Source organism: Schistocerca nitens, chromosome 5, assembly GCF_023898315.1.
Source record: "Schistocerca nitens isolate TAMUIC-IGC-003100 chromosome 5, iqSchNite1.1, whole genome shotgun sequence".
In the NCBI taxonomy this organism is placed as follows: domain Eukaryota; kingdom Metazoa; phylum Arthropoda; class Insecta; order Orthoptera; family Acrididae; genus Schistocerca; species Schistocerca nitens.
In genome coordinates, this window is record NC_064618.1 from 353,795,020 (window position 1) to 353,820,940 (window position 25,921).

The following is a 25,921-nucleotide window of genomic DNA, read 5'->3' on the forward strand; positions in this document are numbered from 1 at the left end:
TGTGGCAATGTATAACGTGCTGAACCAATTCGTGGACGCTGCCTCTATGTTCAAACACCGCTAGCTGGTTGAACAGTGTCCAGTTAACTCTGTTGACGATCAATATTGGTGGCCTCCTTTCAAGTATTGCTTCGCTCAGGCAAGTGGATACAGAGAGCGCACTGAAAACCCCCAGTAAGAGAAATAGTCCAGGGGGGGGGGGGCATTATTCTTTAAGTCCTGTGAGGACCTCAGAGTCTGTCACATCTTGTGGTGGTGGATACAACGAGCAGGTAGTAATCCTCTAACGCAAATTAACTGTAGCTGCAAACGCTTTCAGGCCAGTAAACTAGGAGAGTACAGGACAGAAGAAATTTCTTTCATGTATTACTTGGTGCATACTTCATCAGAGAGGGCAGGTTGATTGAAACATATCAGCACTAAGAGTGCATCATGTACAGTTGTTTCCTCTTAAAGCAATATGATGATAAGTAAAGAAGAAGCATGCTTTTTGTTTGGGCTAGGCTACACTAGACTTATTACTTACAAGTTTTGGGCATGGTTACCAACTGTGCACAGGTAGTGTGACGACTCCAGCGAGCGACCAAATGGTGTAAATTACCCTGAAGATGACCCCATCGCGGGTTGAAACCGGTTGGCGGCAAAATAAATAATGCGATTGTGACTGTCATTTTGAATAATTGACATAAAATTTATTGATAAACTATATAGTATTCTGGGAATGTTTGCTCTGATTTCATTGTAAAGCAACTTAAAGGCTGGTTCATGCATTTGAGCGTAAAGGGTGACAAGTGATAGTTCTGAGTGACAGTCATACATCAAATTGTCGTTTTGTGGAACATCATTCATGGTGTGTATATATGTAGAGTTTCTTAGGCTAAAATTACAGGCCCAAAACAGGAGATTTGTGGCATTTTAGTGAAGCTTGTTGTCCCAACGATGACTCACTTTCCTTGTTGGCAGGCAGAGAGAAAACATTGGTGCTATTTGACACTGCAGTGTTAACGGCTGTTGTAGTTGCCAATCACAGCGTAGTATGAGTATCCCGCGTTGAGGAGCTGAAACAGACCGAGAGGCAGCGGACTTAGACAAAGCGCAACACTACCATTTCAAAATTCTATGTAATTTGCATCACAAAGTGTAGGACGTATGAAGTTTCAATAGTGGTACAAGTCCATTACCTCCACGTTTCTGTCTTTAACGCTTCTGACATTAATGGTCCAAACAAACAGAAAGAAAGGTTCATCCCTAGCAAGAAGCCATGTACTTGAATGTGTCTGGTATCTCAACTGCAGATTTTTCAGCGCTCATTTAACATTAGGACTCTGTATCACAGAATGAACAAAAGTGAACTTGTACCACTATTGAAATAAGCCTTTCATATATTCGCCTTAGGTCATCCATATACCTGTTAGTGTACGGGATTTATTTTGATAATATTATAGTGCTTACTCTTCGGAGAAAACTTTGTATTAATTTCCATTCTTGCGGAAGAACAGTCAACATTGATTGTCAAATTATTGATTGCATCACCCGACTTAATTCGACTACATTCCATTATCCTCGTTTTGCTTTTGTTGATGTTCATTTTATATCCTCCTTTCAAGATACTATCCATTCCGTTCAACTGCTCTTCTAAGTCCTTTGCTGTCTCTGACAGAATTACAATGTCATCGGTGAACCTCAAAGTTTTTATTTCTTCTCCATGGATTTTAATACTTACTCCGAATTTTTCTTTTGTTTCCTTCATTGCTAGCTCAATATACAGATTGAATAACGTCAGGGAGAGGCTATAACCTTGTCTCACTCCCTTCCCAACCACTGCTTCCCTTTCATGTCCCTCGACTCTTATAACTGCCATCTGGTTTCCACAACACAATGAGATCGTCTTTATACGTCCTTTGCCCTTACTCGTCAGGTAAATGTCAAAACCGAGCAACGTTAAGCATCCTTCACGAAACCATCTCCTTCCACTGCTCCCAGACCAATGACACCGTTGTTTACACTTCTGAACCTAAGCTGTCACGGAGGTCCTCTGCAGTCGATCTATAAACTAAAAAATGAGATATGGTATGGAAAGGCATTAGCTCAGGACACGGTAGTTGACGTAATACTATTGTAATCAAAGAAACAAGAAATCGTTTTCGTGGACGTGCTTCGGGAACGAACAGATTTTGTTGGTTTTGGTTCATCTTGGAACACACAAACAGTTGTTGTTGCCTAATTTCCTACTCTTACATACATACTGCCTTATCAAAAGTATCCGGACATACCTATTAATGCAGAACAGACCACTAGATTTCGCGAGGTCTAAGGCCCCGGGAGTAGACAACATACCATTAGAACTACTGACGGCCTTGGGAGAGCCAGTCCTGACAAAACTCTACCATCTGGGGAGCAAGTTGTATGAGACAGGCGAAATACCCTCAGACTTCAAAAAGAATATAATAATTCCAATTCCAAAGAAAGCAGGTGTTGACAGGTAAGAAAACTTCCGCACTATCAGTTTAATAAGTCACAGCTGCAAAATACTAACGTGAATTCTTTACAGACGAATGGAAAAACTGATAGAAGCCGACATCGGGGAAGATCAGTTTGGATTCCGTAGAAATGTTGGAACACGTGAAGCAATACTGACCTTACGACTTATCTTACAAGGGAAGCTTCCCATCGCAACCCCCCTCAGATTTAGTTATAATTAGGCACAGTAGATAGGCCTTTAAAAACTGAACACAGATCAATTGAGAAAACAAGAAGTTGTGTGGAACTATGAAAAAATAAAAAAATAAATATACAAACTGAGTAGTCCATGGGCGACATTGCCCACATCAAGGATAATGTGAGCACAGGAGCGCGGTGGGCCGGTGGTTAGCGTGAGCAGCTGCGGAGTGAGAGGTCCTTGGTTTAAGTCTTCCCTCGAGCGAAAAGTTTACATACTTTATGTTTGCAAAGTTATGATCTGTCCGTTCGTTCACTGACGTCTCTGTTCACTGTAATAAGTTTAGTGTCTGTGTTTTGCGACCGCACCGCAAAACCGTGCGATTAGTAGACGAAAGGACGTGTCTCTCCAACGGGAACCGAAAACATTTGATCCAGGAAAACACGTCTGATATATTCTATACGAAACTGGTGACGGCATGTGCGTCACATGACAGGAATATGTTGTCGACCCACCTAACTTGCACACTTGGCGAATGGGTAAAAACGTTCTTCTACCTTGCCCGATTTAGGTTTTCTTGTGGATGTGATAATCACTCCCAAAAAAGTGATGAAAACATAAGAGTGTGTCACATAAACCACAACAAATGAATGCAACAGTTTCACAGTCGCACAGTTTTCTCTGTGCTCTGTCAAAACATATGTTTTTAACGTTTTCAAATTTTTCCGTGTGTAGACCGTCAAATCCTGCACATGTCCAAGCAAACCTGAACATGTCCTGGAATTTTGGAGAGCGAAGTTGATTATGTGTGAGTGCCTGAACTCTGATAATTGTCTGAAAATAAAAATTTAAACTTTTCACTCGAGGGAAGACTTGACCCAAGGACCTCTCCTTCCGCAGCTGCTCACGCTAACCACGGGCCCAAGGCGCTCCTCAGCTCAGATCGTCCTTGATGTGGCCTATGTTGCCCATGGACTACTCAGTTTTGTATATTTTGCTTATTTTTTCATAGTTCCACACAACTTCTTCCTGTTTTCTCGATTGATCTGTGTTCAGTTTTTCAAGGCCTATCCACTGTGCCAACTTATAACTAAAACTGAGGGGGTTGCGATGGAGGGGGTTCCCTTGTTATAAGAAAGATTAAGGGAAGGCAAACCTACGTTTCTATCATTTGTAGACTTAGAGAAAGCTTTTGACAATGGTGACTGCAATACTCTCTTTCAAATTCTAAAAGTGGCAGGGGTAAAATATAGGGAGCGAAAGGCTATTTACAATTTGTACAGAAATCAGATGGCAGTTACAAGAGTCGAGGGGCATGAAAGGGAAGCAGTGGTTTGGAAGGGAGTGAGACAGGGTTGTAGCCTCTCCCCGATGCTATTCAATCTGTATATTGAGCAAGCAGTAAAGGAAACAAAACAAAAATTCGGAGTAGGTATTGAAACCTATGGAGAAGAAATAAAAACTTTGAGGTTCGCCGATGACATTGTAATTCTGTCAGAGACAGCAAAGGAAGAGCAGTTGAACAGAATGGACAGTGTGTTGAAAGGAGGGTATAAGATGAACATCAACAAGAGCAAAACGAGGATAATGGAACGTAGTCGAATTAAGTCGGGTGATGCTGAGGGAATTAGATTAGGAAATGAGACACTTATAGTAGTAAAGGAGTTTTGCTATTTGGGGAGCAAAATAACTGATGATGGTCGAAGTAGAGAGGATACAAAATTTAGACTGGCAATGGCAAGGAAAGTGTTTCTGAAGAAGAGAAATTTGTTAATATCGAGTATAGATTTAAGTGACAGGAAGTCGTTTCTGAAAGTATTTGTATGGAGTGTAGCCATGTATGGAAGTGAAACATGGACGATAAATAGTTTGGACAAGAAGAGAATAGAAGCTTTAGTAATGTGGTGCTACAGAAGAAAGCTGAAGATTAGATGGGTAGATCACATACCTAATGAGGAGGTATTGAATAGAATTGGGGAGAAGAGGTGTTAGTGGCACAACTTGACAAGAAGAAGGGACCGGTTGGTAGGACATGTTCTGAGGCATCAAGGGATCACAAATTTAGCATTGGAGGGCAGCTTGGGGGGTAAAAATCGTAGAGGGAGACCAAGAGATGAATACCCTAAGCAGATTCAGAAGGATGTAGGTTGCAGTAGGTACTGGGAGATGGAGAAGCTTGCACAGGATAGAGTAGCATGGAGAGCTGCATCAAACTAGTCTCAGGACTGAAGACCATAACAACAACAACAACAACAGTTTAAAAGAAGGCGGGGAGTGACGTGTTGCCAGTATAGAAGCAGTGACAGCAGAATGGGTCAGTCAGGAGAAATAGGGGGTTTGAAACGCGGTCTGGTTATTGGATCTCATCCGAGTAACAAATCCGTCATGAACATTTAAGGCGTTCTGAAACTGTGCAAGTCAACTGTTGGTGATATGATTTTGAAGTGGAAATGCGAAGAAAATCCACAGATGAACGAAAACCAGGCAGATTTCTCATGTACTGACGGAGGGGGACCATCGAGCATTGCAGAGGATTGTTGTAAGAAACCACGTGAAATGGGCGGAAGGGAGCACTCACGAGTTGCAACGCGCTACCAGTGGTCCAGCTAGTTCAGTGACTGAAAGGAAGGAGCTACAATGGTCGAGCAGCTCCTCATAAGCCACACATTTCAGTAACCAGTGCTAACCGACGCTTAATGTGGTTAAAAGAACATAGCAACTGGACAGTGAGTGGAAACGATTGATTTGGAGTGAATCACGTTATACCTTATGGCAATCCGGTAGAAAAGTTTGGATCTGGCGAATGTCTGGTCAATGTTACCTGTTATCATGTCTAGTATCAACAGTTAAGTATGATAGAGGTGGTGTTTTTCGTGGTTTGAGTGTCGTCCCCTTACTGTACTTAAGAAAACGCTAAATGCAAAAGGATATTAACACATTTTACTAAATTGTGTACTGTTTACAGTAGTGGAACAGTTCAGAGACGTTGATTTTGTGCATCAGCATGACAATACACCCTACCATAAAGCAGTATTTGCGAGGAAATGATCTTCCGACAATAGGATTCCTGAAATATACTGCACACCCACATCATGTGTGTACGAACACGTCTTTTTGAAAAACGGAGAAATTTTATCATGATACCTTGAGCGACAGGTAACATATCTGGACGCAGGGTGTCCGTATCTTACTGCTCTGCTGTCAGAGATCCCTCAGACACTACCACCCATAGCCAAATGTCTCCATACACCATGACGCCAAGTGTAATACCGACATGGCTCTCCAAAACATTGCAAGAAGGAGTCTTCTCCACCATACTCATCTATGATGGTCATCGATGGTACTGCTGAAACACTAATCATCGATGTGCGCATTTTGACCCCACTCATCAACAACCCATGTCTCCTGGTCTGGCACCAGTTCAACTGCAGCCATTTGTGTTGTGGTGTTAACGGTAACCAACATAATTCCCTGACCCAGTTGCTGCTAATCTCCGACCTATGTCATTGAGGCGCAACACAGCAATTCTCCCTTGTTGTGGTCAGATATATTTGACTAGAACCTTGGCAATGAGTATGCCTTGTATGACACTCCCCTGCAGTCTGACATTGGGCCACTTTCACAGCCAAATGCCCACAAATCTGGATATTTTCGCTATTCGACCAGCCAGCCAAATCGAGACCCACAGTCAGGCCCATTTCAAACACCGTCAGGTGCTGAAAATGCTACCCCACACAAGTATCTGGCATACCCTTTTCCTTCAAAGTGATCACTCAACATCTTACACTCTTCATGTTCTATATATGTTCTACCAGACCTGGCAACAATGCTAAACACGAATAATACTTATGCATTCTAGCTGTCCAGAGGATTGCTATTGTAACATTTTTTTTTCAAGTCCTCAGTCTCCTGACTGGTTTGATATGGACCTCCACGAATTCCTATCCTGTTTCAACATTCGTCTGTATCACCACGTCTCAAATGCTTCGATTTTTTTCTGTTCTGGTTTCCCCACAGTCCATGTTCCACTACCGTACAAAGCTGTGCTCCACACATACTTTCTTAGAAATTTTTCCTACAAATTAAGACCTACGTATGATACTAATAAACTTCTCTTGGGAAGGTATGCCCTTTTTGCCAGTCCTAGTCTGCTTTCTACGTCCTCCTTGCGCCGTCCGTCATTCGTTATTTGCTGCCTAGGTAGCAGAATTCTTTAACTTCTTCTACCTCGTGACCATCAGTTTTGATGTTAAGTTTGTCGCTGTTCTCATTTCTGCTAGATCTCATTACTTTCGTCCTTCTACGATTTACTCTCGTTTCATATTCTGCACTCTTTAGACTGTTCATTCCATTCAGCACATCATATAATTCTTCTTCACTTTCACTCAGGATCGCAATGTCATCAGCGAATCATATCGTTGATATCCTTTCACCTTGAATTTTAATTCCACACCTGAACCTTTCTTTTATTTCCATCATTGCTTCTTCGATGTACAGATTGAACATTAGAGGTGAAAGACTACATCCCTGTCTTACACCCTATTTAATCCGAGAACTTCGTTCTCGGTCGTCCACTCTTACTATTCCCTCTTGTACGTATTGTATATTACCCGTCTCTCCCTATAGCTTACTCCTATTTTTCTCAGAATTTCGAACATCTTGCATCATTTTACGTTATCGAACGCGTTTTCCAGGTCAACAAATCCCATGAACGTGTCTTGAATTTTCTTAAGTCTTGCTTCCATTATCAACCGCCACATCAGAATTGCCACTTCGTGGCTTTACCTGTACTAAAGCCAAACTGATCCTCATCCAACACATAATCAATTTTCTTTTTTCTTCTTCTGTATATTATTCTTCTCAGAAACTTGGATGTATGAGCTGTTAAGCTTATTGTGCGATAATTCTGGCACTTGTCAGCTCTCGCAGTCTTCCGAATTGTGTGGATGATATTTTTCGGAGAGTCAGATGGTATGTCACCATACTCATAAATTCTACACACCAACGTGAATAATCGTTTTGTTGCCACTTACTCCAATGATTTTAGAAACTCTGATGGATTGTTATCTATCGCTACTGCCTTTTTTGATCTTTAGTCCTTCATAGCTCTCTTAAATTCTGATTCTAATACTGGATCTCCTATCTCTTCTAAATCGACTCCTGTTTTCCCTTCATCAGACAAATATTCCCCCTCATAGAGACCATCAGTATATTCTTCCCTTTCCTCTGCATTTAACAGTGAAATTCCCATTGCACATTTAATATTACCATTCTTGCTTTTATTTTCACCGAAGGATGTTTTGACTTTTCTATACGCTGAGTCAATCCTTCCGACAATCATTTCTTTTTCGATTTCTTCACACTTTTCATGCAGCCATTTCGTCTTAGCATATCAGCATTTGCTATTTTTCCATTCGTCAGCGACTTGTATTTCTGTATTCCTGAATTTTCCTGCACTTTTTTGTATTTCCTTCTTCCATAGATCACATGAAGTATTTCTTCTGCTACCCATGGCTTCTCGTATAGTGATTTGAGTCTATACCTGTTCCTGGGTACGCCTAACAGTCCAGTATCAGATTTGTTAATCTCTGTCTACTGATGATGTAATCTAACTGAAATCTTCCCGTATCACCCGTCCTTTTCCAAGTATATCTCCGCCTCCTGTGATTCTTGAACAGAGTATTCGCTATTAATAGTTGAAATTTATTACGGGATCAATTAGTCTTTCTCCTCTTTCATTCGTTGACCCAAACCCATGTTCGCCTTTAACTTTTGCTTATACTCCTTCCCCTATAACAGCGTTCCAGTTCCCCATGCCTACTGGATTTGCATCTCCATTTACGTACTGTACTGCCCTTTCAATGTCCTCATATACTTTCTCTATCTCTTCATCTTCAGCTTGTGACGTCAGCATGCATACCTGAACTATCGTTGTCGGTGTTGGTTTGTTGTCGATTCTGATAAGAACGATCATAACACTGAATTATTCACAGAAACACAATGTCTGTCCTACGTTCCTATTCATAACGAATCCTACTCCCGTTAGACCATTTTCTGCTGCTGGTGTTATCCTATACTCATCTGACCGGAAATACTTTTCTTCTTTCCATTGCACTTCACTGACCCCCTACTGTATCTAGATTGAGCGTTTTCATTTCCCGTTTCAGATTTTCTAGCTTCCCTACCACGTTCAGGCTTCTGACATTCCACGTCCCGATTCGTAGAACGCTATCCCTTCGTTAGTTATTCAATCTTGTTCTCATGGTCACCTCCCCATTGGCAGTCCCCTCCCGGAGATCCGAATGTGGGACTATTCCGGTATCAATGGAGAGATCATCATGACACTTTTTCAAGTACAGGCCATATGTCCTGTGAATATACGTTATGTGTCTGTAATGCAGTCGATTCTATTGCCTTCTGTGCCCTCATGCCGTTTAGCATTGCTTATTCTTCCACCGTTTTGGGCATTTTCCCACCTCAAGGACAAGAGAGTGCCCTGAACCTCTGTCCGCTATCCGCCCTCTTGTAACACATTATATACTGTAAAATCGGGTGACTAGAAACAATGGGATGAATATAAAACGAACTTCCAAGAAAGTTCTGTGCTATCATGTCGGAAAACAAAATGAAACAGATTTGTTTATCTAGGTTGGTAGTGAACCGGACTAATATTAAAATTATGAATTTAAAAGTTGGTGACACCGTCAGTTGATGATTTGTTCACTCTGTGACACGCTTGGCCAAACAGCGCTCCGTACTCCTGCCTAACGCTCAGAGCGCACCGGCTAAAGAGGCTGAACGGTGGGGAAGTAGAGCAATAACACCGTTAGAAGTAGGCAGTCGGCTTATGACTCGTGAAGTAGTTCACTGGTAACTCAAGCTGTGTTAAAGTTAGATTTACGTTCCGTATCAGAAGCACTGTGTTGTCTACAAAGTTGTAAAAAAAAAAAGTGAGGGAGCCACATTGTGGTGCCTTTTTGTATTGTTTGAAGGCCATCCAAAGTGCTTATTGCGGCAACGCAAAATTATGAACTGGAAAAAAATATACATTGGAACGCCATTACAAAGACGACATGCACTTATCCTCTGACGAACGAGAGAGAGAGAATGCTGAATGCAATGAAGGTGGCCATAAAAAAAAAGAAAGAAGAAAAAAACCACTTACAAGTACTCGTAGATACACTTACTACCGTGTTAAATGTGATGATGTAGCATTGTGATTTGCATTCTGTCCACATGTATTTACGTGTTATAACGTGCGACCCTGTAAGTCTAAGATGAATATGATATTTAGACAATGTAAAATGTGATGTACATAAGATCACACATGCGTGTCCCTGATAATGAAAAAATGTCCAAATTAGCTACTCACACGAATTAAATAAAAACCTTTCATAACACAGCCCACAGCTGACCATATGTTCATTTATCTTATAAAATAGCTATTATGGTTCAAATGGCTCTGAGCACTATGGGACTTAACATCTATGGTCATCAGTCCCCTAGAACTTAGAACTACTTATACCTAACTAACCTAAGGACATCACACAACACCCAGTCATCACGAGGCAGAGAAAATCCCTGACCCCGCCGGGAATCGAACGCGGGAATCCGGGCGCGGGAAGGGAGAACGCTACCGTACGACCACGAGCTGCGGAAAGCTATTATGAACATTTAAGGAAAAAAGAAGGGAGAACTAGGCTATAAGAATAATTTCAACTTACGTAATTTTTTTTCTTGGAAATTATTAACTACATTTTCGTTTTAGATTATGGCTACATCTGTACTATCCGTGAAAGGAGGTTTTACAATATTCTCAAAAATTTATGTCATAGTGTTATTATATTTGCCCTCTAGACTTGGCAAAAGAACCAATTGAATAGGAATATTCGGATAATGGTCGGGGCTGTTTGAATAAAGTTAATTATGGGCACATAACGATTAAGATACGTAGATTTTTAGCTGAAAACAATCCTAATTTCTGTTTAATACTGATTAGACCTAATGATACAATGATAATGTCACATTAAAATAAATTAACCTTTGTGAAATATTCCTATTCTCGTATTAACCACCTGTAGCGTCCACAGTGAAATTGCTTGCGACCTCACGCACCGACACCAGGCGGAACCCTTTTGCTGTTGCATCCTCATACCTTTATTTTCATGTGCAGGTGCAGCACTTGATCACTTTACCTGGCAGAAACAACATTTACATTCCATCGCCTCATCTTAAAAATTATTTAGAGGTGCAACATCGTCGAAACTGCAGCTGTATCAGTATCAAAAACCTTTTCTTATAATTCTGGTAACCATCTTCTTGAATAGGTCTGCACCAGCCCTTTCCTGTTCCATCACTCGTTTCCTCACGTCATTATATTCAGAAGCCCTCTTTTTTCTTCTTTCCGCATCATTAACCCTTGCAGAAAGAACTATACCAGTCTCTTCCCGCTGTGTCTTTCCTGGGATGTTTGCTGTCGCTCTGGACAGCTAGTTTGGAGGCTGCAATACTCACGTCTTTCTGTGTGAGTGCAAATCCTCTTTTTGCCTAATATATTATTCTATTGGCAAGAGAGGTTTCTAGATCTTAAAAAAATATATTTTGATATCCATCACAATTACCACATGCATATTTCTTTGCTAAAAGAGTACTAATTGCCATAATTTCATGTATTTTCTTTTGATAACGTCGGTACAAACTCGTAAATAGCTCTTCAAAAGTTTTACTGGGTTCTAATATTGATTCCCCTTTCACAGCGGCTTCAACTGCCTCCTTTCTCGACACCTTGTCCCATTCCATTCTGCCTCTTTTCCTTTTTTAGATCCTCACCGTCTCTCACCATCTGGAGCAGTGAAGTAACAATTAGAATGATATTACTAAACAGAAAATATTTTGTAAATGCATTTTATCTCATTTTCAATCAGTTTTCCACTAGCTTATTGTTAAAGCTCCGCACGCAGTTATTTATATAACCCCAAAATACATTTAAACGCCATCTTGACGTTGTTCCGCAATATACTAACCAGTATGGTGGAGGAACGCCGCAACTTACAACATGTCTTTCATTTCTCACACACTGCAGGAAATTCCTAACGAATACCAACCCCAGTTTTACGAACGGCATAATAAGCAGATCTGAATCACTTAACCTTCTACACTTTAAACCATTCTTGAATAAATTTCTGAAATCACAAAACTAAACAGAATTGTTCACTGGAAAGGGAAGACTTCTGACAACCACGGTCACTCACGACGTAATGGCGTTTCATCGATGTTCATGTCACGGGGTATGCATAAAGGCTTACATCTATTAATACAGCTCCTCTATTCAATTAGCCCCTCTCTACCCTACATAAGTACATAAATATGTATATGCAGTAACAGAAGAATGCTACCAATTCACATGAAACATAATCACCGTTTTGTCTACATTTTGCAGTAACAAGCGACTCAAAATATACAATTGTTTTTTCTTCAGGGGGGGAAATGACATCGAGGAGCCACCGCTACAAGTCAGCTACAAAACAGCTTTCAAAATCGCAAAGAGTGGAAGACTATTTTGTGATGGAGAGTACACAAAGGAATGTATAGTAGAGGCAGCGGGGGTTGTGTGTGCAGCCGAAATATCGACGTTCTAGCAAGTCGCACTTTCTCTCCACACAGTGGAACGCTGCATTGGTGATATGGCTGCCGACGTACAGCGTCAGTGGACTCACACGGCATCCAGGTTCATAGCAATTTCCATCGCACTTTACGATTCCACTGACGTGTCGGACACAGCCAAGCTGGCGACTTTCGTGCAGGGAGTAAACGTCGAGCTGGAAGTGGCGGAGGAGTTTCTCAGTTTAATTTCACATAAGGTCACTTCTACTGGCGAGGACATTTTTTGATGCTGCGGATATGGCAATTGATTCCTTTGGAATGGAGTGGAAACGGCTGGTCAACATCACAACAGATGGTGCACCATCAGTGCGAGGAGAACGTCGTGTTCTTACTAACTCCATAAGGGGGAAATTGGAATCTGTCAGGGCCTCGTTGACAGCTGCTGTTCATTACCTAATATGAAGAGGCACTGCGTGCCAAGTCAGCTAAAGTGAATGATGTAATGGAGGTTGTGGTCCCTCACATGTAGAACATCAACAATTACCTGAATGCATTAAGTGATTCAATCCAAAGAGAGAAACATTCAGTAATACAGGGTGAGTCTCTAACTATCCGAAAGTATGATAGTAGCTGAAAAGTTTGTGGGACAAATGTTGCATGGGACAACGGGGGCCATAATATGACGTTGGTTTCTTGTTGCTATGTGGGGTCGCGTCGGAAATATGAAGGCCAACTTTTTTTTTATGGGATGCTGTAGCTTGGTACTTATTTTCTGATAGCGGCTATCGAGACGAATCCAATGATGTGTAACAGTAAGGTCTTTGGAGGTCAACGAAGGTCACAAATGTGGCAAGAACGTCCATTTACAGAAGGTGTTCGAAATGATGACCATTGGTATCAGTACAATGCAACAATTTTCTGATCATGAATTGAGTGGTATTCCTTATCGCTTCGGCACTTATCGAAACACATCCTCTGACAATTCTCTCTCGTAAATCGTGCAAACAGTAAATATTCGCAGAATACGGCGTATCCATCTAACGTGCCACTAACATGTAAACACCATTGGACGGTTTCGCAATACAATACTAATAGGAACGGTAAGACTAGTATCGACGAATCAAGCAAATGTGAACCATGTATTCGTTCGAAGAACAAGTCGATATGCTTCTCATTTTCGGAGAATGCCAGCGATATTCAGTGAGATCTCGAGACTTATACGCTGAAAGATATCCTCAACGTACCCACCCACACGTCGTACATTTAAATACGTGTATGAGAATAACTGGATCTTTAACGCATCGGAAACATATCCGGCAAAGGCATTCCTCCACCATTAGATGGCAGGTGCTATACAGCGCTTCACATTCTTCTGCAGGACACTAGCAGCACCCCAAAAATATGGTCAGCTTTCGCCTGTGAGTTACTGATAGTATAAGAGGCGTATGATAATTTCAGGAAGACGTAGAGGACGTCATGTCATTATTTACCCTCACAGACAGCTGGTAGATGCCACATGACACTTGTCAGAGATGGTCAGCCCAAGACAGTTCCGCTGTCTTGGCCTGACGGCTCAATATTCATCTGACATCTAACACGTTAACGGAGTGGATAACATTGCAGCTGACTATCTGTCTCGATTGCGGACAATTTCTTCCACGTTGGATTGCAAAAGATTAACAGATTAACAAGAGTGGAAACCGACAGTTCAAACTCCACTCATCGACATTCCTTCCAACCATAAAATTGCATATCAGTGAATCCCAGGGTCAGAGGTCAGTATCCTTCGAGATGTGTTTCAACACAAGATCCAACTGATCCAACCCACATCAGTGTAGCGATCACTCTTTGATCACCGACACCATCTCATGCATCCATATGTTCGACTGACAATCTGGCTTGTCACTGAGTGCTTTGTGCGGCCTAGAGTCAGATGCATCAGAGTCATCTGCTGTGAGTGGAAATGTGAGTGCCTCGATTTTCAGCACAGCAAGGTGGATCGATAGATGCGGATTCCCCTTGACATATTCGAAATACCACATGGGCGCTTCCATCATGTGCATTTAGACCTGATGGGACCTCCACCAGAATCAGAGGCGTACAAATGTCTTTTGTCAATGGTTGACGCTGTCCCTCTGATAGATATCATGGTAGAAGCAACTGCCAAGGTCTTCATAATGGATACCACGTTTTTATTGACCAAATTTTATCACCAGGGATCAAGTTGCCAATTCGATTCGGCACTCTCCACCACCCTCTGGCATCATACAATGGCATACCATCCCCAGAGTAATGGCCTGGTGGAATGTTGGCACTGCATGATGAAGACGGCACTCATATCCCATAGGGCACATGGACTGAAGCTTTTCCATGGATGCTTCGCAACATTTGTGCATGCTCTTCAGGGATGACCTACACCTCGCTCACAGAGATCCTTTACTGTGAGACTCTTACACTGCCAGCAAAACTTTGTGTTACTGAGTCCTGCACAACCTCTCAGATCTCCCCACAGTGGAGCAACAGGTGTAAACCCACATTTACAATTCATTGGTGCCTCCTCCATCTGCGCACTTGCCCAAACACCATTCACACACAAGAGACTCATGGATTTCAAGTAAATGATGCTGTATGGACAGCCTTATAGCCTCCTTAAAATGGATCATTCCAAGTGATAGGTTTTGACAAATGCCATACTGATGTCAACAGCAACCTATGACAGTCTCCATTAACAGACTAAATCTATCCTAGATCCTCATCACTGAAGAAGATACAAACAAACTACTTGATGACAACAATCTGGATATCCCTCACAAGAATGGACCATGACCCACTGAACCTGGAACACACATAGTCAGTGTATGTTGCTTTCAGTCAGATGAAGTCAAATTAATCGACAACGACCTCTCCGTGGAAACAATACATGCAGTCCCAGACGTCAAGACAAAGACGATCGCCACTAGTCTCGTTAGGACCTTCTATCTATTGACAACAATAGACTTCACGGCAGTGTCTACGCTGCTCTTCCTGACAGGTGAACTATGGATCATTCTGCCAGTTATCACTCTGAGCAGTTTGCTAGCCTCGTCTACACATCCTAGTCACCCGCCAATTACAGACGATTCAACATTATCGCCAGCAGTGGAAGAACCAACGTCGGCCCATCCACCTGCGCTACAGACGGCCACATCGCCTTTCCCATCGAATGTGCCATACCAAATGTACGTAATATGCGTTCAATAGCCAGTGACCTCGATTGATACACCTTGTAGAATTCGCATCATATTCAAACACTTTGAGGGGAAAGGCGGCGGAGAGGGGAGGGGCACTCTGTGGGGACATCAAGGCAAAGATCATTAATCAACTCGACCGAGCAAAGGTGTGGATCATCTGCGCTTTCGACAGGCAGTTCGTGATGAGCGATGAGACAGAGAAGTGCCTTCCTATAATGTTTGAACCTGTAACGCTTTTCTTTGCGTGTTGTTCGTGTATTCCCTTGCACTACTCGGAGGAAAAAAATCGTTAATATGCTCTAAGCACCATGGGATTTAACATCTGAGGTCAGCAGTCCCCTAGACTTAGAACTACGTAAACCTAACTAACCTAAGGACATCACACACATCCATGCCCGAGGCAGGATTCGAACATACGACCGTAGCAGAAGAACGGTTGCGGACTGAAGGGCCTAGAACCGCTCGGTCACAGCGGCCGGCTCGGAGGAAAACATCTACTAAGGTTAAGAAGTTGGTTTTCATCTTTGGGATAAGTTCTGTGCTATAAAAGGAGGTCGTACAATAACATCAAACTTTCTGAATGAACGCTTAAAACGTGTTTCGTTTACTTAATGTTGCTGTTTACCTTCAAGTCTCTCTGATGGGTGAACAGAAACGCCAGATTGTTTTGTTTTTTATGTTGTGAATACATGAGCTGGTTCCCAAATCTAACGCTAATTTTAAAGATAGGCACTAGACGTATAATCTCGTATAATTTTTATTTTCATATTCCTTTTTAAAATTATCATTTTTTTCTTTTAAAGTTGAAAAACGTTTCTATTCACCTCATTTTATGGTACCCGCCGCTGGTGTGTGCTTGTACACACAAAGTTGCATTGGCATCCAGACATGCCTTTTGGGTGCTTCAATTTTCCGCTTATTCTGATCGTAATAGGCTCTGGAAAGTAGCTGGAATATAATAAAACGAACGAATTACTTTGTAACGACTCACTGAAGGCCATGGATAGCTCACGCAGAAGTAACACATGACACTGATGTAACTCGGAAAGCCTGTCAGTATTTTTAGCAACTCATCCGGTATAACAGTTGAACGTACATCAATTGTCACCTACAGATAGATGAACAAAATCACTCGGAGTCAGTCAGTCAGAGGAACGTACTTAGCAGCAACTAGCAATCGGCACCCGAGCGTAAGGAGGAAACGGACACTCGATTTCTTCGTCGACGTTCTCGAAGAAAAATAGATGATCAAACAAACTGAAATTAAAAAGGCAAAAAAAAACTGTTTATATGCTCATTTAGTGATCACTTCACACGGACACCACTAAGAATTTACAGCCAGGCGACTTCTTTGGCGTAGTGGTGATAAATTATATACAGAAACGTTCATAGTGAATCAGTTTGTTAGTGAAAACCGTATCAAAACCCCTATGGTAGTTCTTGCTATTAGGCCTCTCACACAGACAGAACAACATGGATGTGGACTTCAATTTATGATTTGTATAGAAGAAGAAGACAGTATTAATCTTCAGAATCTGACAATAAAAATCTCGTATGGCTCAATGCCCTGCTGCAAATCTTTCAATTGGACGCCACTTTGGCAACTTGCGTGTCTCCAACACAGCCCAGTTATCCACCCAAGGGATCAACAGACTGACATGGAACCCGAACCACATGTCCTTTCTGAGGAATCTCCACATCACTGAGAGGTAAACACTAGATTAAAAAGCACACTGAGAAAGCCATGGTCGAATCGGAACTCGAACTGGCAAGCTTTCTTGCACCAAGAATGCGGTTTACAGTTAGACCGCCGGGACAGACACATAATGTCCTCGAGCTTCGCTACTCTCCGAAGTGTGGTGGCTGTTTACCATTTTTCCCGCCAGATACCACTTCTTATGTAGCTGACCAACTCGTGTCTCCCACCACTGCTACGAGTTATCACTCAAAACGGCATTTAAATACGAAACAGGTAATGATAAGTAATTTAGACGTTCATAATTACTTAACCGTGATAATACATATATACAGATCGCGCATGTCAGTTTAATTGTTAACTATACCAAAATCCCTACAGTCGTTTCTAAGATATGCCTGAAGACGCAGACAGGAACTGCGGCGCGGGACGTTAATTTATAATATGTACAGATTAAACGATTAGGAGTATTATACTACCGTTATGAAATGGATTTATTTAATTAAAAGCATATAAGCAGTTTGTACGGAGGTCATCCTGGGCAATGAGTGGCATTTTCTTTTAATGATTATAGGCTGCATTTAGAGTCGTATTTGCGTTCCATACGCATTATACAAAAACAATGAAGACTATAAAACTTATAGAAAGTATATGTAATGGACGTACTACTCGAAATTCAGCCTCTATCCCCTGAAAGACAGTTTCACAGGCTGTCCAGAGAAGTGGTATGTAGACGTCGCCCATATGATGTTAATTTCAATAACTCTACATCATGATGGATACATCATCTTTTGAAACAGGGAATGTGGAGATCAGTAAACGTAATTTTTCACAGTCATTTGCATACTGTTATTGATGTGCATAACTTTCAAGGTCAGGCGTAACCTAAAGTATTCACATTTAAGGTAATGAAAAGATTAGATACCAGATCCTTGGAGAAATAGTTTTCGCAGTAGAAATAACGAGCGAAAATCTTTATAATAAAAAATAGAATCTATATGAAAAAGCAGAAATGGAAAGCAGTTGCGCTTAGAAATATGCCCGAATTTTAGGTTTCTGTAATGGTATTTGACTGTTTGGGTGTTCATCTATAAAGTTTACTATTTTTGTGCGGAGGTCAAAGTCAAGACAATCAAGTTGTACGAACCATGAGGACGCAGTTAGTCGTCACACCTACGGTACTAATGGTGTAATTGTTTAAAATATATGCTGGTGACTAATATGTACAATGGCTTCACAGTTTCGGTATTAATTTGATGCCAAGATACTTTATGACAGATGAAGTATAGTCCTCAATCTGTAGCACCTTCCTAAAAATGAATGTCGGGATACACAATCGAATTTTCATACAAGCTTGTCGTTTTCAAGCTAGAGAGCGATCTAGATTAATGCAGAAATAGAAGTACAGCTTCTAACAGCCAAGATCGCTGTTGTACAGCCTTTATTGTGATGACCGGTTCCAGCAAACTACGTTGCCATCATCAAATCTTTTTCACTGAATGTTGACTAAAATTCTTATATCATAGAAAGATATTTCATGAAAAGTACATCAGCAAGTCAAGCGTAAAATTACTGTACATAAAACAATGTACTGATTATATAAGTACATTCTGTTAATGTTTCTGAAACGAAGTTTCGTTCATGGTGGAATGAACATGGCAGTGGGACAATAATAAGTCAGCTCATGGAAAACTCTCACGAGGGTGCGTGTCTCCCTTATCACCAAAATCGTAATCTAAGGCGTTGCCTCTGCGGCGCCTACCGAGAGGAAGGTGGCCCTCTGTATGGGGTAGATGCCACCAGCGGTGAGCGTCAGCGGCTTCTGCGCCCTCGCCATGACCACCAGCAGCGCCCGCCGGAAGCCGGCGCTCGCGTCCGGCCAGCCACAGCTGTAGGCCCCCAGCGACACCGCCTCTCCCTGCGGACACAGAGCCCCAGCTGCTGTACGCTTCGTTCATTCTGTACACTCTTCCTATACGCAAGTGACTTACGAAGGAATAACTAGTAAAAGTGTAGCTGGCCTCAAATCGAGTACGACTTTGGTATCAACGACCTTGACTTGTTGAATACAGCGGTTCTCGTCAGATCATCCAAGTTAAGCTATACAATATTGCAGAGACTGTTGTTCAGAAGTATGATGTAAAGTTCCTTCAGATGTACCCGCATGTCCGGACGAACAAGCACTGTGGCGACTACAGCCGTTGTGAAATATATTCGCATTTGTGAATGTGGACAACCTTCAGCTGTGTTATGGAATGACGACAGTGAAAATTTGTGCCTGACCGGGACTCGAGCCCGGATTTTCCGCTTGCTGTGAGCGGTCGTCTTACCCTTCTTTTTTTTTTTTTGCTTATTTTGTTCGCTATTGTTCTCGTTATTTGGCCTGGGTGGACCTCACATGACACTCCTTCAAGCTCATTGTTGAAGACTTCACTCAGTTTTTTTATTATACGCCGAGCTACCATGCTAGCTCACGGGCAAACCCAAGCTTCCAGATGGCGTCAACAACACATACACCCATGCCCGAGCGAGGACTCGAACCTCCGCCGGGACCAGCCGCACAGTCCATGACTGCAGCGCCTGAGACCGGTCCGCTAATCCCGCGCGGCTGATTATGGGCGCACGAAGGAAATTAACAGAGTTTAAACGCGAAAGGATAGTTGGTGCTACAGAAGAATGTTGGAAAGTAGGTGGACTGATGAGTTAAATAAGGAGGTGCTCCACAGAATCGGCGAGCAAAGGAAAACTGCCAAGAAGAAGGGACAGAGCGATAGGGCATCTGTGAAGACATCAGGGAATAACTTCTATGGTACTAGAGGCAGCTGCAGAGGGTAAAAACTGTAGAGGAACACAGAAACTCGAATACACCCAGCACATAATCGAAGACTTAGGTTGCAGTTCTTACTCTGAGATGAAAAGTTTGGCACAGGAGACGAATTAGTGGTGGGCTGATCAAACCAGTCAGAAGACTGATTAATCAAAAAATAAATAAATAAATAGAAATAAAATAAAAAGATAGTGGTTCGAACTAGACGCCTGGGGACATTCCATTTCGAATATCGTTAGGGAACTCAATATTTCGGGAGCCACAGTGTCAAGAATGTGCCGAGAAAATTTAATTTCAGTTTTTACCTCCCAACGCGAATAGTGCAATGGTCGAAGGTCTTCGCCTAACGGCCAACAGTAGCGGCGCTTGCGTAGAGCTTTCATTGCTAACAGACTAAAGATACTGCGTGAAATAGCCGCAGAAACCAAAGTGGGACTTACGACGAACGTATCCGTTTGGACAGTGGGGCAACATTTGTTGTTAATGGGTTATGGTAGCAGACGACGGCGCAAGTTCCTTTGCTAGCAGCACATCGCCTGCGGCGCATCCCTTGGTCTCGTGACTACATAGGTTGGACCATAGACGACTGAAAAATGGTAGCCAGGTCAGGTGACTCCTGATTTCAGTTGTTAAGAGCTGATGGTAGAGTACGAGTGTGGTGCAGACCCGACGAAGCCATGGTCCTACTGAATCGATCACTAACAGGAAATAGTTACGTTCGGCTACGTGGCGATGATTTGCTGCCATTCATCATTCATGGACATCATGTTCCCAAATAACAATGGGACTTTTGTGGATGACAATGCACTATATCGGCGCGCCACAACTGTTCGCGATTGGTTTGAAGTACATTCTGGACAATTCAAGTGAATGTTTTGGCCACCCAGATCGCCTACATGAACCTCTCGAACATTTATAGGACATAATCGAAAGCCCAGTTTGTGCACAAGATCCTGTACCGGCAATACTTCCGCAATAATGGACGGCTGTAGAGGCAGCACCGCACAGTACTTCTGCAGGGGACTTTCAATGACTTGAGAAGTCCATGCCACGTCGTGTTGCTGCATTACGCTGAGCTAAAGGAGGTCTGACATGATATTAGAAGGTGTCCTATAACCGTAACCCGGAACAGTCACCTGTTCTTATCAGATACAATTAAGCACACTTGGCGGAGGTGTATTTGTGCGCGATGGACAGAAAAGCCTTTCCATTTAGGAGACTGAATCTACCCTTTTGCGTCTCCCACCCAACAATACCATAAGGCGCAACGGTTTACTAAACTTGGTCGTGTTGAAAGTGGTATTCCAATATTTTCACCTTGGGGTGTAACCCAGAAAAAACGATCAGAGGTTTCCGTCCTCCAGACAAACCGCACGGCCACAACTATATTGTTTGCATACTTAGAACGTTAACACTCTGTCTGAAACTTCGGACATATCCCAAAGAGCAAATATTCAAATGGCTCTCAGCACTATGGGACTCAACTGCTGAGGTCATTAGTCCCCTAGAACTTAGAACTAGTTAAACCTAATTAACCTAAGGACATCACAAACATCCATGCCCGAGGCAGGATTCGAACCTGCGACCGTAGCGGTCTTGCGGTTCCAGACTGCAGCACCTTTAACCGCACGGCCACTTCGGCCGGCTCCCAAAGAACAGACATCATATCCATATAAGTACATAGTTCTGGCAATACCGGCCCTGACCTTCTTCTTCTGTGCGGATGCACACATATTACCCTAACTCTTACGGGACTTGATAAGAATGTCTTCCACTAGTAATGAGTGTGTTGGGTAGGGATACTACGAATGCAGTGTGTGGACATATAAGGTGAGAATGTGCGTCTCGGGGGAAGCGTGTGCGAGATAGTCCCTGCAGTCGTACTATCCTGTGTGCCCTTGTGGCTCAGACGTGTAGAGCATATGCTATGAAAGCAGGATATCCTGCGTTCGAGTCCCAGTCGGGGCACACATTTTCACCTGTCGCCGTTGATATATATCAACGCCCGTCAGCAGCTGAAGGTATTAATATATAATTCTAATTTCGTTCTAGACGGCTGCAGGTCATCACCGATATCCTTCCATGCGATCTCTGATTTCCTTTGTTTTATTATGATGATCGTTTCTCCCTATGTACGTTGACGCCAACAAAATATTTTTACATTCGGAGGAGAAAGCTGGTGATTAAAATTTCGTGAGTATATTCCGCCGCAACGAGAAACGACTTTGTTTTAATGATGTCTACTCGAAATCCTGTATCTTGTCCGTGATAGTCCCTCCCCTATTTCGCGATAATACAAAACATGCTGCTCTTCTGTGAACTTTCTGGATGTACTCCGTCAATCCTACCTATTAAGGATTCCAGACCGCGTGGCAGTACTGCAAAGGAAGACGGACAAGCGCAGTGTAGGTGGTCCCTTTAGTAGATCTGTTACATATTTTACGTGTTCTGCCAATCAAACGCCGTCTTTTGTTTGCTTTCCCCACAGCATTTTCTATGTGTTTTTTTCCAATTTCAGGTGTTCGTAAATGTAATTCCTAGGTATTTAGTTGAATTTACGGCCTTTATGTTTTACTGATTTATCGTGTAACCGAATTTTAACGGATATTTTTAGCACTCATATGGATGACCCCACACTTTTCATTAATTATTTATGATCAGTTGCCAATTTCCGCATCATACAGATATCTTATCTAAATAGTTTTGTAATTTGTTTTGATCTTCTGATGACTTTACTAGATTATAAACCACAGCATCATCGGAAAACAACGTAAGACAGCTGCTCAGATTGTCTCCTAAATCATTTATACGGATGAGGAACAGCAGAGGACCTATAACAGTACCTTGGGGAACGCCAGAAATCACTTTTGTTTTACTCGATGACTTTTCGTCAGTTACTACGAAATGTGACTTCTCTAACACGAAGTCACGAATCCAGACGATATTGCGTAAGCATACAATTTCACTACAATCCGCTTGTGTGGTACAGTGTCAAAATCCTTCTGGAAATGTGGAAAAACGGAATCAATTCAAAGTCCCTCGTCAATAGCACTCAAAACTTCATGTGTGTAAAGAAGTAGTTGTGTTTCACGAAGAAGATGTTTCTGTGTATCAACAGATCGGCTTCGACGTAATTAATGATGTTCGAACACAATATATGCTCCAAGGTAGTGCTGCATATCACCGTTCATGGTATGGGCGTGTAATTTAGTGGATTACTTTCACTACTTCTTTTAAATATTGGTGCGACTTGTGCAACATTCCAGTCTGTGGGTATGGGTCTTTCGTCGAGCGAGCGGCTGTATATGACTGCTAAGTATGGAGCTATTGCATCAGCATACTCCGAAAGGAACCTAATTGGTATTTCAGAAATTTCATTATTCTTAGTAATTATTTTTTGGTGTTTCGATTTTTTTCTGTGAGTGTATCTTAGAGTCTTTCCTTTTAGGCGTAGACAAACGGCTTACCAAATATGGGCCGAGAAGGATGGCCGCGTCTGAGGCCTTCCCCTTGTCAGCTCGCAGCAGCTCGCCACACTGTTTCAAGAAGGACATGTGAGCAGGTACCTAGCGGTATTTGAGTGTACTCGTACCCATTTGTATGCAAGATTTATATTTCGTGATCTTTAGGATAACAACTCCCATACTAATGGATAGATGTTATTTCCAATGACAGTACTGAAATGAAAGGGAACAGCAAAATGGCAAAGACAGCTGCTGCTAACCTGCTCTCGCACGCTGTGCGCCCCCAGACAGTAGAGCAGCAGCTGTGCGCTGATGGTGGGAGCGGCGATCACGCACTTCAGTAGGGCGTCGTTCTCTGAGCTCTGTGGACACAAGCACACAAGTGCCGTACTTCAGCCTGCGAAGTTGCAAAGACAGGTAACAAAACGCCGTTCATATTATTAGAAGTTCATCAGTTTGCGAGGTAGGGCTTCAGTGGAGTGCTGCTTCGATGGTTACAAGAAGACGGCCTTGTTTGAGGCAATGGAAACAGCGGTTAAGTAGAAATATTTACTCAAATACTTAAGTATTTTCTTAGTTGGAACTAAAGCAAACATTCTGGAGCCAACTTGTAATATATGCACACCCCTCTCCAAACACACACATACACACGTTCATTAAAGTAATAAAGTAACTCTAATATGTACCGCTCCTACAACTCTAGTATTCCTGTGACCAGTAACCGCTTTGTCCGCAGAACATTCAATATGGTTCTGGCGTCTGCTTACAATTTCGTATACAGTGAGTTTGTTTAGACTCCCGTGGGTAGCATATGTGTATTTTGTTGTGCTTCTCTTCGGATCCTCTGAGCAAATATCGCTCCTCTTCGGCTAGAAACTCGGTTAACTTTAAGACGTCTCGTTGGGGAAGTTGTGTCCTTTTGCGCGAAAGACGCACACACACAAATCCGAACTGCATGTCATGTGCTTCGATGTCTAAGACTCGTACATACACCATGTTATTTACATTTTCAAGGCCTTCACTTATCTGCTATCTTCATGAGCATTCTACATTCCACTTACGACAGTCTTCTGATGTGACTGTTAACGTAATGTTCATATAATTCAGGTGATAGTCATAATACTCGATTAGGTACAGAGGAAACTGAAATCCATAGACGTGACAAAAGTTTTGACAGAAGGGAGAAATAATTTCAAAATTTAACTACATGAGCACCACTGTTGAGTCTTACCTTTCATGTACCTCATAAACTAAAAGCAAATAAAACATGGTTAAAGCATAATTAAAACCTCTATTTGCACCAAAATTGAACTTCAGACTACTAACGGTAGCGGTACTTCACTGGCATCAAAAGAATCTTTATGAGAAAAGTACACCACAGCTGTATCTTGCGAATGTCTTTATTGTCTCACACGACTAGTTTCGCCGGCATATTACCGCCATCCTCAGGCACCACTATCAAAAGAGTGTTAGATTTCCTTGGCGCATTTATTTTGGAGTCCTTGTTACCAGTACACGTAGGCTATCTTTCCTCAGGAGTCTCTACTCAACGCCGTATTGTGTCCACCTTATGGCATTGGGGCCTGAGGATGGCGGTAATGTGCCGCCGAAACTAGTCGTGTGAGACAATAAAGACATTCGCAAGATACAGCTGTGGCGGTACTTTTTTTCTTATATCATCAGCTGAAGTCCCACGTCCGTGCAATAGGATGGAAATTCATTAGAAAATCTTTATTTAAAACAGTATTGAAAGCAGGTATATGGTAATGGTGATCAACTGAAATAACTTTTCCTCAGTCTTAAACTTTTTCATTGATCGCTTAAATAATTTATCACTACATGACTGAAATATATGGAATCATTGTCAAGTGCCTTGTGCAGCAAAATATTATTTGTTTATCACAGAAAGCGTAATTTCTAAGAAAAATATATAGACGCCTTTGGGGTGCACTGAAGTGACAACAGTCATAAGATACCTCCTAGTATCGTTTGTGACCTCCTTTTGCTCGGCTTAGTGCAGCAGTTCGACGTGGAATATACTCAACAAGTCGTTGGAAGTCCCCTACCGAAATACTGAACCATGTTGCTTCTACATCCATCTATAATTGCGAAAGTGTTGCCGGTGCTGGATTTTGTGCACGAAATAACTTGTCAATTATGTCCCATAAATGTTCGATGCCATTCACGTCGGGCGATCTGAGTGACCAATCATTCGCCCGAATTGTCAAGAATGTTCTTCAGATCAATTGAAAACAACTGTTGCCCGATGACAAGGCGCATTGTCATCCGGTATATGTCTCGTGGTCGTGCGGTAGCGTTCTCGCTTCCCACGCCCGGGTTCCCGGGTTCGATTCCCGGCGGGGTCAGGGATTTTCTCTGCCTCGTGATGGCTGGGTGTTGTGTGCTGTCCTTAGGTTAGTTAGGTTTAAGTAGTTCTAAGTT

At 42.3% G+C, this 25,921-nt stretch overlaps 1 protein-coding gene across 1 annotated transcript in view; it reads right to left on the bottom strand.

The window, feature by feature from the left end:
- Positions 1-923: 923 nt before the first annotated feature.
- Positions 924-25,921, bottom strand: part of LOC126260808 (odorant receptor Or2-like) — a 44,000-nt gene continuing 19,002 nt past the window's right edge. The window contains exons 3-5 of the mRNA XM_049958176.1: positions 23,740-23,841; positions 18,951-19,106; positions 924-1,058 (exon numbers count right to left, since the gene is read on the bottom strand). Of these exons, the coding sequence (XP_049814133.1) occupies positions 1,002-1,058; positions 18,951-19,106; positions 23,740-23,841 (315 nt within the window). The 3' untranslated portion in view covers positions 924-1,001. The remainder of the gene's footprint in view (positions 1,059-18,950; positions 19,107-23,739; positions 23,842-25,921) is intronic.